The sequence below is a fragment of the Pagrus major genome, chromosome 21, assembly GCF_040436345.1.
Source record: "Pagrus major chromosome 21, Pma_NU_1.0".
Classification (NCBI taxonomy): Eukaryota; Metazoa; Chordata; class Actinopteri; order Spariformes; family Sparidae; genus Pagrus; species Pagrus major.
The window spans coordinates 23,268,412-23,287,578 of record NC_133235.1 but is presented as its reverse complement, the minus strand read 5'-3'; the positions used below and the strand labels follow the sequence as shown (position 1 = coordinate 23,287,578).

The 19,167-nt window shown below is 37.9% G+C and overlaps 1 protein-coding gene across 1 annotated transcript; it reads left to right on the top strand.

Moving 5' to 3' along the window:
• Positions 1-3,131: 3,131 nt before the first annotated feature.
• On the top strand, positions 3,132-17,071 carry tfa (transferrin-a). The gene is made up of 18 exons (XM_073490630.1): positions 3,132-3,378; positions 8,530-8,644; positions 8,734-8,882; positions 10,184-10,286; positions 10,383-10,574; positions 11,298-11,427; positions 11,601-11,656; positions 12,176-12,339; positions 12,454-12,607; positions 12,714-12,877; positions 12,971-13,067; positions 13,160-13,180; positions 13,431-13,595; positions 14,279-14,429; positions 15,433-15,500; positions 15,599-15,780; positions 16,363-16,555; positions 16,704-17,071. Exons 2-18 carry the CDS (start codon positions 8,605-8,607, stop codon positions 16,748-16,750), a joined length of 2,076 nt encoding a protein of 691 aa, XP_073346731.1. The 5' UTR covers positions 3,132-3,378; positions 8,530-8,604; the 3' UTR covers positions 16,751-17,071.
• Positions 17,072-19,167: the final 2,096 nt, after the last annotated feature.

Sequence of the window (19,167 nt, the reverse complement as noted above, 5' to 3'; positions counted from 1 at the left end):
TTTCAAGCAAAATTGTAAAACATTTGATGGTTGCAGCGTCTTGAATGTAAGAATTTGCTCTTTTTGCCAACTGAAGAGTTTTTTTTTTCTTGTTTGGATAAAAAGAAGCAACTTAAAGACGTCACTTTGTGCTCTTGGAAATTCTGATGAGCATTTTTCACAATTTTCTAACACTATAAAAAAATGCAAATAATTTTTTGTTGCAGTGCTAAACTGAATTAATGGCAAACACGCTTTTTTAAGGATATGGGCTCAAATCTTAACCTGTGATCAATTCACAATTTCTCTCATCCACTTAGAAAAGTACTGGTGTGGTAGATTGGGTATTGTTTGGGTATTATTGTCTCTTGAAGATCAACGATGGGATAAAAAAGAAGTGTGTCCAGTACTACATTATATAGAAACAACCAATTTAATGCTCCATTTATAATGTCTGAAGATCACATGTAGTGTCAAGCCTCTAATTATTTTTTCATATTCCCCTTCCAGTAAGGGGCCCAACTGATAATAGTAAGCATGTTTATACGGGGCAACGGTCAGAGTTGAAAGAAAAGGACTTGCAGCTGTACAAACAGATGAGGACACCGACTGCTTCACTGTCCTTGCTGTGTGGGTGCTGCAATACTTGAGGGGCATTCCTTCATCACCTTGTTTTTTTGGTGTCATGGACGGGAGGAATTATGCCGACAAAGGGCTCAATAAAGTAGTACTGAACCCTTTACCCCCAGAAACAGAAATGCTTTATTTGCCCCGATCAGCTCCCAAAAATACAGAACAACAAGCCATACAACTGAGATATCTCAGTATTCTTTGCACGATAGCATCTGCTGGGTCTTAGATGTTGGGAACAATGTTTTCAAGATTAGGAATATTCAAACCCAAATGTAATCATCAGTGCTGAAAGGTCGATGAGGTAACCAGGACAGCAGACAGTCGTCAGAACTGGCCTGTTTGAGGTTTCGTCTGTTGCATAAGACGGGTGTTGACCTCAGTCATCTCTGGACCTTTCAGCTGCTTCTCAGAATGGAAGTCAATCGAAGTTAATGTGTGATCAGGCCTGAGTTTAAAGGGGCACTCGCACCAATTCTACACACAAAGTTCAGTTTGTTTGTCACAAGGATTACGACTCAGCCTGTGAGGACAGTTGTGTAATGTCTTCTGTGGCCCTGGAGGAAATTTCTAAAACTTGAAAAATTTAAGCTTGATGAATTTTTATTATTTATTTTGGGCGAAAGGCATGAAACAGAAAGCATGTGTCACAAACGGGAGGTGTAGAGATTAAAAGAAGTTGGCATTTAAGAGGCATGGAAGTCTTGGGAAGATGCTGTTTAGTTGCATTATGGGAAATGTAGGATCCAGTGTTTTAGAAGCTAAAGTCAGGATATATCTGCTGCTGTTTTTCATATCTATCTCCCTCAACTTTATGACAGCAATACTATATCACTGGAGTACCCGTAATATGCAGAGATGACAGGATCTCGCAGTTTAGAGAAGCGTGTTTGCAGATGGAAGACATGAATCTCCCGAATCGCCGGTCAAATGTGTTTGTGGGCTTTCCTGTCCTGCCAAAACTGCTGGATGTCGTGTTCACAAGAATGAGACGGATGGACGGATCTACTAGCAGTTCCACCAAACACATATTTACCCCCAAAATGTCTCAGATTGATTAATCATGATGACTTTTAGAAGTTCCAAAGAAATAAATCTGTCCCATATTTCATAAAACAGCCAAAAAATAATAATAATTGAGAATTTGTATTCAAATTAATACAAATGTATTTTCTGAACTTAGTGTGTTTCTTCTGGTGTGCTCCATTATTCTTCTCACGGCCTCTCAGATGTATCATGGAGGTTAGGAACTAATAGACTAAACTACTAAACTGTAAATAAAGTAGGTAAACGTTACTTCCACCAGCTACCTACGCATTGATGCTGTTAATTTGACATGTTTCATTTACATGTTTCAGCAGGACTTTTATTTTTGGTACTTTAAGGACATTTTGCTGATAATACTTCTGTACTTTCACTTATGCATGTAATAGAGTATTTTTACATTGTGGTACTGGTATGATTACTGAATACTTCTTCCACCACTACAAAGGCACGGTAAACACTCACTCTGAACATGATAACAGCATGAAAAACTGGTACGAGCAGTGTCAATACCTCCTGATTAACATTCCAGGTGTGTTTTTCTAGAAACAGTGTTTGTTTTCAAAGAGTGCTCTCGTCATGTGTGGGTATTACAATGAATCATCACTGACTAAGCTTTATGTCACGGCCATCTCCTGCAGTCATACTCAACTTTTACTTAGTCAGGTGCAAAACACAAAATGTTTTGCCCTGGCAGCACTTTTCTTTCATGTAATACATTCACTTATGTTGTGGACAATTATTACGTAGATCTAAAGGGGAGGGGTGATTGCTATGATGTAACATAGAGCATATTTTTCATGTACTTGTGTCTCACCACACCGCACAGACCAAAAGTGTGTTTGTATGTAATGTCCGGTCTGTAACGCCTTGTTAGCCCTGTGCTCTGCATGTTTCAGGAGAACAATCATTGATGATAAGCTTATCCGCTCTGATTTAGCACAGTCAGGAGTCAGGACGGCCCTGTGGACTCAAAGACGTGCAGCCAATCACAAGAGGCCCAGAGGTATTTCGGGAAGCTGGATTACAAAATTCTTCATATAATTAAAAAAAGGGAGGGGTTTTAAATTAATAGCACCAAATAGTTCTTTGTTTAATAGGCTACTACAAATATAAATCCATAACATGAATTTATCCACCGATGAGATTTTTCTTAACTTCAATTTGTGTTTTTTTTACATTCAGTAAGTGTTTTCTTGTCTGTGGATGTTTTTATTGCCAAAGAAAAGTGTTAAAAAGAAAACAACAAATAATAAAATAATAAAATAATAGAAATTAATATACACAGATAAGTAAAAAAAAAAAAAAAAGAAAAAAAACTTAAGTACAGGAGTAGACTAACAACCATGCCTGATTTCTGAATAATTAATGCACACAGCATAAATGTCAACTTGTGCACTGAGCACATCACAGTCATGTTTTTGGCTCGCTGACTCAAGAGGTGTCATTACAGTGATGCTGCTGAGTCAAGCGTCAGCACAGATTGACAAAGGCACAGTAATCTGTGAGGGTTCAGGGAACTGACGCAGGGATAAAGACTCAAATCAACATCAATCATGAGAGGAAAAGACAGTCTTTCATCAGTCAGAGAGCAATAACAACGTAAAGCTTGCAAACCAGTGGCTACGTCAAGCAGGTCTGATGACTGTTATTGGAAACAGGTGTGATAAGAGGAGAACGTGATGAGCTGCAGCCGAAAACATCCTGAGGACAACTGGTCAACGGGTGAGGAATTACAGGAGATGTTGGTAACCGGAACAAGCTGAAAACAACCTGTCACACTTTTATTTATTTTTTTATTATTGTTCAGACATGGTAACAATTAGAAAAACTCACTTTTCCAAATACAGTTACACAGTGATTTGTCCTTCACACACAGTCAATATAAAAACAACAAAATCATAAAAAATATCCCAAACATGAATACAACATGGAACAGGCCGAATAAAACAAAAGTATTATCGGAGTTAACTGAAAGGTGTGTGTAGGTGTGTGATACAAGATAACAACAATGAGTTAATTAATTAGTTCATACATATGTATACAAGTCATAGACAATTGCTTTTACAATTAGTTGAGTTATGATATATATACATATACATATATACACACACATATATGTGTATATATATACACACATATTAGTTGAGTTAGTATATATGCATATGTCAGTCTATATAGGTGTGTATGAAATTATGAGTTAAATGAAGGGTTAATATTTTGTATACAAATTATAAATGAATGACTGAAGTATTGGATAATGGGTAAGATTAAATAAGTGTATACTTCTGTTTTTGAGAATTTCTTTGTTGAATTTGTTGTATAGGTTACTGTTTTTCCAATTTTTTTTCAGCTGTTCTTGACTTGTTTTTTGAAAGTTTATTTTTACATGTTTGAAATAAAAATATATCAATTCATCAACAATAAAAGTGATTAAAAAAAGAGGAAAAAGGAGAAAACTGATTTACTATATTAAAAAGCAAGTTCTGAGGAGTGATTTTTCAAAAGGCAGAAAATTAAAGGTTACTTACCTTTTATTTTAATACATTAACCTACTTCCTCTGGAGGCTCCTCGCTGCGCTGTGCAGACAGCTGAGAAAACATTAAAGAATCAATCAAGAACCTACGGTGAGTATATTTTTAGGGCTATTCTTGATCGAATGTCAATTTCAAATCACGTGCACTGCAGTCATGATCTGCTGATAGTGTGTGTCACTGAATCATGTGACACAAACGTGTGTGTGTACACGCAGTGTATGGGTTTGTGTCAGTGGACAGGGGAGAAAATAAAGATTTAGTCATGGCAGGGTGAAACTAAGGTCAGGGTTACATGATTCAGCAAACAGAATTTTGTGCAAAATTTATTATGGCACCTGATCAATCATCAAGTGTTGTGTAATGTGCTGATTCTCTTTTTTAAAAAAAAAAGATTTTGACTTTGAAAAACAAGGAATTAACTGCTTTAAAAGGTTGGTACAGAAGCCCTAAAGGGCCATGCATTCATACATTTTATTTCCTCCATTTTCCTGTGATAACGAGGTAATTTCGTTTGTTTTCTCGAGATCTTGAGTTATTATCTCGAAATAACTGCACAGTTATTTCGAGATAATAACCGAGATAATAACTGCCATTTTCCCGAAATAAAGGGATAATTTTCTCGAGATCTCAAGATAACGAAACTTTGTTTTCCCGAGATAACGATATAATTAATTAATTACATTATAATTTTATAGTTTTGATATGATATACTTTAAGACTTTACTCAAGAAATATTTGTAAGTAAACATTTTAACACCATATCTTTACTTTTATTTGACTTTTACTTATTTTGGGTACTTTATACAACACTGTGTGGATGTTACAGGACAAATACAGGACTCAATTGATTTGCTTCTTATTTTCATCACTTTTCTTATCGAATAAAGAACAAAAGATAGAAACATCTGTACAGAGTTCATGAAAATATTCAGCAGTTTTTATGAGTTTTGGTCCAGCGGTCCCATGTTTCTTATAGTGTCCTCCCTCTTCAATGCTGGGAAACTCCATTCCATGTTTGCATGCAAATATTTGCTTTACAGGGCAAAATCAATAAGAGTAATAGTTTGCGATACAGCACAGTGACTGATATCTTCATCTGCAAACCTGAATATCATTTATACATTTATTTTAACACTGATTTATATTTCCTACTTTATTAATTTGCCAGTGACTAAACAAAAACTTTGAAAAAGTCAAATAAATATGATATTATGCTATAAAATATAAAATGTAAGGTATAAGGTAATGTGGGTGTTAGCAGAAGGCTACAGACACAATAGCACATTCAAAATAAAAGACAAACAAAGAAAAATAGAGCACAAAGCAGTGTGCAGAACAGGGTAAGAGAGATGGGCGGAGAGAAAGACACAAGAAAGTGGTGAACAATGTAAAATAACATGGGAACATCTTTTCAAAAGCCTCTTCTATTAAGTTATGAAATAATTTGGCTGTTGATGCAGGATGGTGCAGTCCTCTGGTTACCAGACAGGACTCTGCTCTGGATTATAAAAAGATTTCAACGATTATATTTCACTTCCTTTGGCTCTTCATTCCAGGAACCTCTTTTCTTATCTATTGTAAGCAGGCTACACAAGGATTGGGGGTTTGGTTAGGTAAACTCTAATCCATTCAGTCGTCCAGTGTCACATCTCGGACCTTCTGAAGTTGCACCATCCATGACCCCTCATGAAACATGAAATCTATTGTGAAAGCGTTCTGGCAGGTGTAGCTGGGAACAAAGAAAGATGTGTTATAGGTTGAATTTACAAATCAACAGGAACCTTTGCTCTTCTGTTGGGCAACATTGTCTCTGTAAACACGACTCTGATGTGGGTCACTGCTGCTTTTCTCAGTAAATGCAATTTTTCACAGATTTTTGCCTTTTTCTTCTGACATTCGTGGCGACAAATTTTAAAGCGTCGTTCACCTTTCTGCATGAAGTGCCTGAATAATTACTTACAAATATAGAAGCCTATTTAACATCAGGTTTAGCTGTATTTCTCCTTTTCTTCTTAATGCAGTACTTTTACTCAAGTATTACTGAAGGAAATATTGCACTCACAGTACATTTATTTGACACCTGTAGTTAGCTGTAATTGTAGTTATAATTCAGACGAACCAACCATTTATAAAGTAGAAGGGGGGTTAGGGTTAAGTAATAACTTAAGGAGTAATATAACGCTTTACTAATAATATTTCAGTAATATATCACTACAGTTATGTCATGTAACGCGTTACAATCCACGTTACTGACCGGAGTGAAGCGTTTTTTGTTGTTTTTTTATGAATCCATCCACACCAACATGACCGTATTAATAGAGGCTCTGTGTGTGTTTAATATATACGAGTCTATAAGTTCTTCTTTAAGTCTCTGTGTGACTGAATTGAGCTGTATTTCCAAGGCCTAATGATGAAGCATAATCTTCCGAGAACACTTTAACTTAAATTCTTGAATCGCATATATCCATGCATTCCTTGTTCTGTGGACTAAAATAAAAAGGCATAGAAAAAGAGTGACTAAGCCTACAATTAAAAATATTTATTCCTATCTCATAATGTATCATCCTTTGTCTGCCTGCTCATCCCAGTGTCCAAGGCCATTGGTTTATTTAAAAAGATCTCGGCTATTTCATTGTTCTATATAGGTTAATTGGGCTTTTTTTTTAAAGTAACTAAAAAGTAGTGTAATAAGTAATTTATTACTCTACGCAGACAGTAATATTGTAACGTAATATATTACTTTAAGATGAAGGTAACTAGTATTATTGCTTTTTTAAAGTAACTTGCCTAACACTGTGCAGGACATATAGTAAATGTCATGTTAAGGCTGCAATCATACAATTTAAGGGCAGAAGGGGCTGTAAATGTACTTGTGTAGTAGGATTTTCCACCAAAATTAGCGGGTCTACACGGATTTGTTTAAACGCGGGTCAACTCCCTAAAAATTGCCTATTGATCCCATTCCCACCTCCCGCAGGCAGGGCAGCCCGTCTCTGATATTTATCTGAAGCATTACCGTGTACGTCACTGACGTCACGTCACGAATGCGCCAGAAACTGTTGTAACAGAAGAGAAAACTACGGAAGCCCTAAAGGGCCATGCTTTCATACATTTTATTTCCTCCGTTTTCCCGTGATAACGAGTTAATTTCATTTGTTTTCTCGAGATCTCGAAATAACTTATAAAGATAATTATTATCTCGAAATAACAACTGCCGTTTTCCCGAGATAACGGGATCATTTTCTCGAGATCTCGAGATAACAAAACTTTGTTTTCCCGAGATAACGATATAATTAATTCGAGATCTTGAGAAAACAAAACGATAGTGTAGTATATTAAATCATTGCAGGAAACATCATTCAGTGTAGCAATGTCAGAGGAGCAGGAGCATATCGATCACCGCGTCACATATCTTTTCAATCAAGGCCTGACACAGGCTGAAATAGCATTATGCCTTGCTATTACAGATAATATACACATTAGTGTGCGTAATCTAAAAAGACAGTTAGCAAGGCTTCAGCTATATTGGCGGCACAATCTAAGTGAGCCTGATGTCGTCATTAACTACATAGCTGACCAGCTACGAGGTCCCGCGCGTCTCCATAATCTCAGGCCTATCATATCACAGTCATTATCTCGAGATCTCGAATTAATTATATCGTTATCTCAGGAAAACAAAGTTTCGTTATCTCGAGATCTCGAGAAAATTATCCCGTTATCTCGGGAAAACGGAAGTTGTTATTTCGAGATAATAACTCGAGATCTCGAGATAACAAATGAAATTAACTGTTCAACCGGGCCTTATGTGTAGATCTGAGCCGAGCCAAGGTGATAAAAACCTGGGTCTACTGCAGAGTCAGTTGACCCGGGAGTTTATGCATTCCCATCGCACACAAAAGCCCAATCTTAGCGGGTTTAAGTGGGATTTTTGACCAGTGGAAAACAGAAATGCAAAGGAGGAATGTGTGAAGCTTAAAAATTACTTGATCTTATTAATTGTTTTATTAATTATTCATTAATTAATTAATACAAGAATTAATATTATTAATATTATTGGTTAATAATTTATATATATTTGTATATATAAACATTTAGATAACATAGAGGATCGTGTCATATTCAGCTCCTCTGGATGATTTCAGAATAAATGTAAATAGTTTCATTAGTCTGTGAATTTCCATTATGTGGACATCTGGGACAGCCCAATCTGTGTTTCTCTGCCATCTCCTGTACCAGCACACTAAAGTACACACACCCACGAGCCTCCACGCACGCGCACATTAGGAAACCTGAGCAAACAGTGGGGTTTTTTTTTTGTTTTTTGTTTTTTTCTGTCAGAGAGGTTTTGCTATAAAAGGCCGAGCTGCCTCCTGCACACTCTGCTCTGCTGACCTGGAGACCTCGAAGTCCAGCATGAAGACTCTCCTCCTTGTGGCGCTGCTCGGATGCCTCGGTAAAGACTTCATGTTTTTATTTCCACCACAGATTCTTTACAGGCTCGATTTGTCTGCATTTGTTTTACAATCCGTTTGCGTTTTGCAGCCGCCGTGTTCGCGGCCCCCGCTGAGAAGGTGAGATGGTGCGTGAAGTCGGACCAGGAGCTCAGCAAATGCACGGACCTCGTGGCCAAAGCCCCCGCGTTCTCCTGCGTGAAGAGACAAAATACCATCGACTGCATCATCGCGATCAAGGTGAGGAGAGATGATTTAATCTTTAAGCAAAGGCCAGATTTATTATTTTATTTTTCATAATGATGATCGATTGATTGATGGTGATGGAAGAACGATTCAGATCATTTACTCATGTCCTTAATAATTAGTTATATATAATATACTTATAATTACAAGGAGCCTACTGCTTGTCCTTCAATTCAATCTTGATTAGTAAGATAACAGAACTATTTCCACCAAAATAAGCTTGGAAGTATCACAACTACAAATGTATTTTTATTATATTTATTTAAATATTAGCCAACTATTTTTGATGAAATAACATTTTAATCTTGTAGTTGGTCAAGCTGGAGTTAATCAATAACAATGCATCATGTTTTATAACATGATTGTGGTTTTTTTTATTAAAAATCTGAATCTGAGTAAAAAGTACAGACGTCATAAGAATGTCGTAAAGTAACAGTATTTCCCTCTGAAAGGTAATGCAGATAAAATGTAAATACTTAATTAAAGTTAAAGTATCTCAAAGTTGTACAGTACTTAAATAAATGTGCTTTGTAGTTTGCCCCACTGCCAAAATGTGAAGATACTCAAAAAGTTGCATTTTATGTAAAAGGGATGGGACGATAAAAGATTTTTAGATTATTAGCTAATGGTGAATAAAAGCCGTCCAGCACCCTGTCGTACAGTCATTTATAGGTTTCTTGATTTGTTTTGAATTGCCTTGTCACTGTGGCTGAAGTCATGGCTTGTACATTGTGTCCCCCCAAAAACAAGTTAAATTGGTGGTTGAGGTTACCACCATTCATTTATTCAGATAGATAGATAGATTACATTTCATGTTTGTTTCCCCCTGCCATAACTGAAAGTTGTTGTACAATGTATTAGAAATAAATATATTATTTATCCTTTATTTGTTCAGGATGACCTGATTTATGATTTTTTATTCTGGGCCTCCATCCATCCCCAATCCAAGTTTTGTGGAAATCCATTTGATAGTTTTTCTGCAAACCTGCTGACAAACCAACAAACCAACAAACAAACAAACAAACAGACAAGGGTGAAAACATGACTTCCTTGGTGGAGGTAATAAACATAGAGGAGCAAAAAGTACAATATTTCCTTCTGAAATTAAGAATAAAGTTGCATTTAATGAAAGTATTGAAAAAGTCCACGTATCTGAACACTGTGCAGAACTTCAGCACTTGAATAAATATTTTCCACTGCTGCAACAAAATATGCAACAAAACATTCTGCATTTATTTTTGGAGTTGTTGGAGAGGTCAAGCATCATTTTGGTGGTTTGTGTCGCTTTAAATCAGGCTGGTGAAGCAGACGCCATCACTCTGGATGGAGGAGACATCTACACTGCTGGACTGAACAACTACGACCTGCACCCCATTATTGCTGAGGACTACGGCACCTGTATGTTTACCAATCAGTACAAGAAAGAGGATGTCTTAGCATTTTTTATGACCTACATGTGAACTTTTGGCTCACGATTGTTCTGCATTCATCCAGCTTCGGAGACCTGTTACTACGCTGTCGCTGTGGTGAAGAAGACCTCTACCTTTGGCATCAGAGAACTCGGAGGGAAGAAGTCCTGCCACACTGGACTCGGGAAATCTGCAGGCTGGAACATTCCTGTTGGAACCCTGCTGTCTATGGGTTTGATCCAGTGGTCAGGTGCTGAAGACAGCCCGGTGGAGCAAGGTGAGCGACACAAAATGTTAAGTTTAATCACTTGGTAATATACGCTTATTTGCTCTCTTGCTGAGAGTTAGATGAGGATATATGAAGCCACAACTAGCAGCCAGTTGGCTTAGCTTTGATAGAGACACGGGAAGACAGCTAGCAGCTCTGTCCAAAGATAACAAAATCCATAACAAGCTCCTCTAAAGCGCACACATTATTAAATTTGTTTAATCTGTACATAAAACTGAAGTGTAACAATTACAAGTTGCAAAAACAATGGGATGTTTTACACTCCAATCTAGATGCAACTTGTTAATTAGTGAGCTTTAGAGGTGCTGGTAGGTGTTTTTTGTTGCTAGGCTAGCTGCTTCCCTGTGTTACCATTTGTGAAGCTAAGCTAAGCTAAATGGCTGCTGGCTGTAGCTTCATATTAGACTTAAGGGTTGGTATAAATCTTCTCATCAAACTCTTAGAAAGAAAGAAAATAAGCATATTTCCATAGAGGCTGTTTTATAGGCTGATTTCAGTATTTTTATTCCCATAATATTCAAATTTGACTACTTTAAGGCCAACAAAAATAACTGCATTTAATATTTCCACACCCAACGTTGATGTTATCTGAAGCAGCTTTTACACCTTCACGTCAGAAATGTGAAAAATCCAAATAATAAACAGAAACATTTTTAAAACCTCAGTATTTCTCAAATCTTTGCCTCTGCCCTGCTTTTTTGTTTCTTGCAGCTGTGAGCAACTTCTTCAGTGCCAGCTGTGCCCCAGGGGCAACAAGCGGCAGCAAACTGTGCCAACTGTGCAGGGGAGACTGCTCCAGGTCCCACAGCGAGCCTTATTATGACTACGGTGGAGCCTTCCAGTCAGTATCAGTCTTTATTGAATCCTTCTCCATTCTTCTATGACTTCTACTGTCCTCTATTAACCTCAACACATTTATTGTCTGAGTGATGACCTGTCACAGTCAGACTGTACACTGCTGGTAACAATCTAACCTGTAATGCTGATGCACCTGTGGACTGGTCTACTTTACAGATGTCTGGCAGACGACGCTGGTGATGTGGCCTTTGTGAAGCATCTCACTGTACCTGGTCAGTATCACACAATCATATTGTCAATTCTGCCAGATGTATAGGACACATAGAGAAGACTGAAATGATGTTTCTGTAAGACCTCAGTGTTTGCATATACGAGTGTTAAACTGAAAAATGCCAGGATAAAAACAAAATATCAAAGTGATTATTATATTCGTCAGTAACAAAAAAACAGTCCTGTTGTCAGGCATCATCACATCCAAATCACAATCTGAATATTATGAAACTTTTTTCTGTAGCTCCTCATAATTTAAGATTACCCGTGATAAGAAAGTATTCAACAAGTTTAGAGAAGGCAAACCAGCTCACAGTTACATGATTCAAATGACTATATTATCCATTTTGTACATCTTATAGCGGCTCCTACACTGTACGTAACTGATATATTGGGACTGCGTAAACCAAATATTTCAACGTAAAAAAAAATGTGGTAGTAAAAGGAGGGTTAAGAGCTTTATTCAGAACAAGAAGATTGGAAGAGAAAAACCTTTGAATCATTGTTGTTCACACTCTCAGAGTCCGAAAAGCACAAGTACGAGCTGCTGTGCAAGGATAACACCAGAGCGCCTATCGACAGCTATTCAACCTGCCACCTGGCCAAAGTACCAGCTCATGCTGTTGTCACCCGCAAGGACCCACAGCTGGCCGAATTAATCTGGACAAGCCTCAACTCAGTGCAGGTATAAAACATGTTTATACTGCACAGAGAGAGAGAGAAAGCAGTACACGGACTCATGTTATAAAGGGATTCAACTAAACATGTCAGTAACATCTGCTTACTTTTTGCCTTTCAGGAGTTTAACCTCTTCTCCTCTGAAGCCTATTCACCTGCCAAAAACCTGATGTTCAAGGACTCGACAGTGAGGCTGGTGAAGCTGCCCCCGAACACTGATTCCTTCCTGTATTTGGGAGCTGAATACATGAGCACCATCCGCTCCCTCAAGAAAGGTACTATAAGCAGATAAACACATCTTAACATCTATAAAGCATCAGATAAAAACATTCATTGGACGGCAGACACTGGCTTACGGTTATGTTGTACTTCGCTTTCCAGAGCAGATCACAGCCGCTACATCCTCTGCCATCAGATGGTGTGCTGTGGGCCAAGCCGAGACACACAAGTGCGACGCATGGAGCATCAACAGCATGACTGACAGTGGCACCGACATTGAATGCCAGAATGCTGCCACAGTTGAGGAGTGCCTGAAAAAGATTATGGTAAAACACCCTTGGATGAAAATACAAGATCTGGTACTAGCTTGAGCTACATTTTGTGGCGTCTGTCTCTGATTTTTCTTGATCATCCTGCAGCGTAAAGAGGCTGACGCGATGGCAGTGGACGGAGGGCAGGTGTACACAGCTGGGAAGTGTGGTCTGATTCCTGCTATGGTGGAGCAGTATGATCAAGGTGTGACACTTAGCACAGAAACCATTACATACGATCCTGTGTTTAACTTTACCTTTTCTACATGACTAATATTTCTCTGTCTGTGTCTACAGCGCAATGCAGCACCACTGGAGGTAATAAACCTGCCTATATTTCTGTTCCTTCTAGTTTTATTGATGTAGACTAAATTAAATGTTAAAACACTTTATTTCCTAATAATTTATGGGGATGTGTTCTGCAAAGATATATGTAGTTGGTGCAAATTATAAGAAAAATATAATACATTTAAATCCAATCACTTTTAAATTAAATTAAATAAATTATAACTAATTATTATCTGTCCGATAGCTCTCTGAATCTCATTCTGTACTTCCACTCTTGTAGGTACAGCCTCCTCTTACTACGCTGTTGCTGTGGTGAAGAAGGGTTCAGGAGTGACCTGGGAGAGCCTGAGGGGTAAGAGGTCCTGCCACACGGGCATCGGCAGAACTGCCGGCTGGAACGTCCCCATGGGCCTCATCCACAAACAGACTGGTGACTGTGACTTCAGTAAGTGACTTTATGCTTCTTCTCCTAAAAAATCTGCTCATATACCACTAATTTGAAATCACAAGTATGTTAAAGCAGCTAAAAGCAACTATCATTTCTTGTTGATTCTGGCGCCCCCTGTGGACAAAAGTGGTACGACCACTACCACATCCTGTTGTAAACATCTTGATCTGGCCGGCCTGTGAATTTTGGAAAGAAAGGAATGTATTTAAATACTTTTTTTTTTTTTTAAAGCAGCATTAAGTTACTTTTTTACCTTAAAATAACTGCATCAAAATCCTCTTGTGATGCTTTTTGTTTGGAGTTAACACCTACATCACATCTGACAAATTGTGACAGACTTTGGATTTGTATTCACAACAGTGGTGTTGCACCAAGAAACAATGGGTTTTAAACACAGCTGTTTGCAGGATGCACATAGCGACAATGTTATGTAGGCCTATCTATTCGTGGCTATGTAAGAGTAATAACTGTTTGAGTGCCGTTCATACACCGAGGTTACCCAACGATGTTTTCCTGAAGTGTTTTTGTAATTCTGCCAAAAAACATCCACCCTACAACGTCTGTGCTGTCGAACACCGTTACATTACCTGCACTGGAAGAAAAGTAATTTTCAGGAGATGTGATTTCTTTTTCCACACCTCTAACCCACCTGTCTGTCTGTGTCTCGTCCTTCTCCTCAGGTAAGTTCTTCAGTGAAGGCTGTGCCCCTGGAGCAGACCCCACCTCTGTGTTCTGTAATAAATGTGCCGGCAGTGGCAAAGCTGTGGGAGACGAGTCCAAGTGCAAACCCAATGCTAATGAGCAGTACTACGGCTACGCTGGAGCCTTTAGGTAAAATGCAACAGTTAAATTATTCACAGCATAAAATGTTATGTGAATGCATGTTAAAAGAATAGTTTGACATTTTAGGGAAGGCGCACATTTGCTTTCCTCCCGTGAATTAGTAAAGATTCATACCACTCACATGTCTGTGTGGAGCCTGAAACAAGAGGTTGTTAGCTTTGATTAGCACACAGACTGTAAGCAGAAGGACACGGCTAGCTCCCTGCAACAGAGTTCATCTCATTTTATATAGAAATGTAAAAATATGTAGTTTTAGGAGGACTTCCATGCTACAATAGCAAAAAATTTATCCATCCACTCACTGGAGCTTTTCTGCTGGTTGCAGCCGAGTAGTTTTTATACTTCTCGTTCTGTATGGATTAAACAGTTGAGATAAAATTGTATTAATTAATTACTTATCTTTGGGGCTACTAATAGGCATCATTTTGAAAGTTTTAAGTGAGCCTGACCGCTAGTTGTTCCCGTTCGCTAAGCTAAGCTAACCGCCCTTCTAACTCCAGCTCTGTACTCAAAGGCCAACTCCCCAAATTTTACACATTAGTGCAACTGTATAAGTGAAAAAAGTAGTATAAAGTCTGTTGTGGCTCCAGAGGAAGCTGCATGTAATCTGATGAATATCACTCAGTGGATAAGTTGCATTCTGGGTAATGTAGGCGACAGGTTTTGAAATGCAGTCCACTGGTCCAGCATTACATTCCTGTAACACTGTTGGGCTCATTATTGATTTTAAAACGAATGATAAAAATCAATAAAGCAGGAACAGAGAGAGCCTTCTTCTTCGTTTTTGTTAACCTGTTAACACACTTGAATGTGTAAAATTGGTGGAGTTACCCTTTAACACGGGATGGTATCAATCTTCTCATCTAACTTTTGGCAACAAAGTGAAAAAATATATATATTTCCAAAAATTAAACCAAACTATTCCTTGAATTACTCCTTCCGAACGTCCTTCTTCTTACTGCCCCATTTAACGTGTTGTGTATCACTACAGATGTCTTGTTGAGGGCGCCGGCGATGTTGCCTTCATCAAACACACAATTGTTGATGAAAACAGTAATGGTAAGAGTCTGACACTAACCTGTTTTTCATCTCAGCTGTGACTGTTTTGTTGCCTACAATGCTTTAACATTCCTCCATGCTGTCTCTCCTTGTCAAAGGCAATGGTCCAGCATGGGCTAGTGGTGTGAACAAGGATGACTACGAGCTGATCTGCCCGAATAAGAGTCCAGTGCCGGTCGGTGATTACCTCTCCTGCCACCTGGCTCTTGTGCCCGCACACGCTGTTGTGACTCGTCCAGAGAGCCACGGTGATGTGGTCCGCATTCTCCAGGACCAGCAGGTTGGTGATGATTTTTAAGTCACTTTTAGTTATTGTTTGCTTCACTCTATCAGAAATGTAGAAGAATGTTGGTGTTACTGCACGGGGAAGTTTTGTTGAACTATGAAGTAATACATTTGCACTGCATATTATCTATTTTGCTTTATTTTATTTTTATTTTTATTTTCCTCCCATGCTGGAAAGTAAAAGGTGGCCTCCCAGAAAAGTCTCTGTCCTCAGCCAGACACATACTGTCCTGCTTTTTAACGTAGCAGATGCGTTGTTTTTTGTTGTTGCATCGCTGAAAATTCAAATTCTGTTTCGTTGTTTTTCAATCAGTTTTACTCCAGCACACAAGCAAAAATAATTATTTCTGTGAAACTACGACATGCAATATTTGTTACTGAGGTGGAAAGATACAGGGTAAAATTCATACGGGTGATTTGGGGGAATCTTTTCACACCATTATTTTTAAGCCTCACGTCAACATAATAGTCTTACCCTAAACACCTGTTAATTTCTGACCTTAATATAGATATTTACACAACAAACAAAAAAATGAATGCCTCTGTTCGAAACCTTAATTTTGTTTTTATTTTTTAGACCAAGTTTGGTACCAGTGGCAGCGATCCCACATTCAAACTGTTCCAGTCGGACTCAGGAAAGAACCTCCTCTTCAAGGACTCCACTAAGTGTCTGCAGGAGATCTCAGCTGGAACAACCTTCGAGCAGTTTTTGGGACAAGAGTACATGGGTGCCATTACTTCCCTCAGACAGTGCACCGACAGCACCCCAGGTTTGTACAACTGCGGGTTGAGTCGAGATTAACAGGACAATAATTTAACAGATTCACTTAGCCTAGAAGCATCACACACTCACCATAAATATGACGTGTTCCTGAGCTGCATTGTAAGAATGTTTTTGTCTTTGTCTCTGTCCATCAGATCTGGAGAAATCTTGCACTTTCCATTCCTGCCAGCAAAAAAACTAGTGGCGACCATTGACCACGTGGTGCCTCATTCTGTCCTCAGTAATTCAAGCACCCTACCTACACTTCCCACGCTCGACGCAAAAATCGCCTTGTGTGTTTTCTTTCTGATCTTGTTGTAGAAGTTTTTAGGATCGCAACCAACAAATAAAAAACACATCATTACCAGAACCTACAAATCAACTATTCCGTGACCAATCATCTCCTATTGTAGTTATTTTCATGCTGTTGAAACGTAATGTTACATTACCTGTGTTATTGGATCAATGTTTAGTATTGCAAACACATGCCTGACTTTTCTCAAATAAAGCCTTTTTAACGCTCTTCTGTGTTGACTGTACGGTTTGCTTTTGTAATTGTGAATTGTTTGTATGGAGTCAAATGAGTGCCATAAAAAGAGATAATTAGTCTATAAAAGAATAAGAAGAAAATGAGTGATTAAAAAGAGGAGTAGATAAAAGAATAAGTAAGTAAATAGAAAATGAGGAAATAAAAAGAGAAATTGAGAAAAGGTGAAATATACAAAAACAAAATACAAAAGAAAATCTTAGTTTCACATTAATTAGTTTATTTATAATTCACTTTGCATATTGTGTATATTCTTCCTTATTTTATTGTATCTATGATCTATCTACGATAATATCATTTATTTATCACTTTATTTTTCCTGATTCATTCCTTATTTTTCTCCATACTTTTAGACATGGTCTTATAATTTGTGAATATCACTTAAAAAAGTAAGTACACAGTAGTAGAAAAGTATATAAAGTGACAATATTATCAAAGTATCCTCCAGTGCCACAAACAGTATGATCAAACAGCTTTGCTGAAAAACTCCTGGAGTGTAGCGATCAATAACAAGTACTGTGAGAGGTAACTCGTCATGATAAGAGATGCATTCCAACATATATTTATCACTAAGTACATGGATTAAATCTGTATCGTGCTTTTGCAATAGACAAACACATTCTTGACTGAAGCTGTCGGCATGGCCAGACAAACCTGCTGTCGGGCTCCACGGCAAAAATGAACTTTGGGCCCTTGATTTTTTTTAGTCATATGTGATTTTTAACTCAATATCTGTGTGTTTGGGACTGTTTGTTGGAACAATAAATATTTATTAGTTATTATTTTTACCTGTGTCTGTTTGTTTTGTCGGTTTGTCAACAGGTTTCCACTAAACTCAGATGGAGAACGGGTCTCGGCCCAGAATAGACCCTGTTTGCTTTTGGTGCAGATCTGGATAAAGGGGTGGATCCAGCAATTTTTTCTCACTTTCTTTAACATTGTGAGATAGGGCACTTTTCAACATTTAAATAAAAATCCAGATCTAGCGGATTTAACTATGTCCTTATAGAGGGTAGTCTTGTTTCAGCTATACAAATAACAAACAGGGCATTGGATTAGACTTGACTGAATTAAAGGGCTCTGAAAATATTCAAAAGAAAAATATGAACTGATTAGTGAAGGAATCATTGTCAGATTACTGGATTATGAAAATAGGGCCTAATTTAAAACTCTCATTATTTCTATGGTCGATAATTACCTATCTATTAACCATGAGTTGAGTGAGTTAAATGAGGTGCACAGCAGAGTACAACATTTCTGTTGAATGTACCAATGCTCATACTTTGACTGATTTGATGAAGGACACACATCGGCACTCTTCAAATATAAACTTTTTCCAGTAGACCCTGTGGTTGGAAAGATCAAACCTCCTTTAGTCAATAAAGAGTGAAAAAACAAACAAACAAAAAAACATATTGCTTAACACCTTGTAAAATTCTACGGAAGCCCTAAAGGGCCATGCACTCATACATTTTATTTCCTCTGTTTTCCCGTGATAACGAGTTAATTTCATTTGTTTTCTCGAGATCTCGAGTTATTATCTCGAAATAACGAAACTTTGTTTTCCCGAGATAACAATATAATTAATTCGAGATCTCGAGATAATGACTGTGATATGATAGGCCTGAGATTATGGAGACGCCCGGGACCTCGTAGCTGGTCAGCTATGTAGTTAACGACGACATCAGGCTCACTTAGATTGCGCCTTGCTAGCCGTCTTTTTAGATTACACACACTAATGTGTATATTATCTGTAATAGCAAGGCATAATGCTATTTCAGCCTGTGTCAGGCCTTGATTGAAAAGATATGTGACGCTGTGATCGATATGCTCCTGCTCCTCTGACATTGCTACACTGAATGATGTTTCCTGCAATGATTTAATATACTACACTATCATTTTGTTTTCTCAAGGAAAAGAAAACAAAGGAAAACAAAGTTTCGTTATCTCGAGAAAACAGCAGTTGTTATTTCGAGATAATAACTCGAGATCTCGAGAAAACAAATGAAATTAAGTCATTATCACAGGAAAACAGAGGAAATAAAATGTATGAATGCATGGCCCTTTAGGGC

Coding starts and splice junctions, on each gene's coding strand:
- tfa (XM_073490630.1), top strand. CDS start 8,605: ATGAAGACTCTCCTCCTTGTGGCGCTGCTCGGATGCCTCG. Junction 10,575..11,297: donor AGACAGCCCGGTGGAGCAAG/GTGAGCGACACA, acceptor TGTTTCTTGCAG/CTGTGAGCAACTTCTTCAGT. Junction 12,608..12,713: donor CATCCGCTCCCTCAAGAAAG/GTACTATAAGCA, acceptor TTCGCTTTCCAG/AGCAGATCACAGCCGCTACA.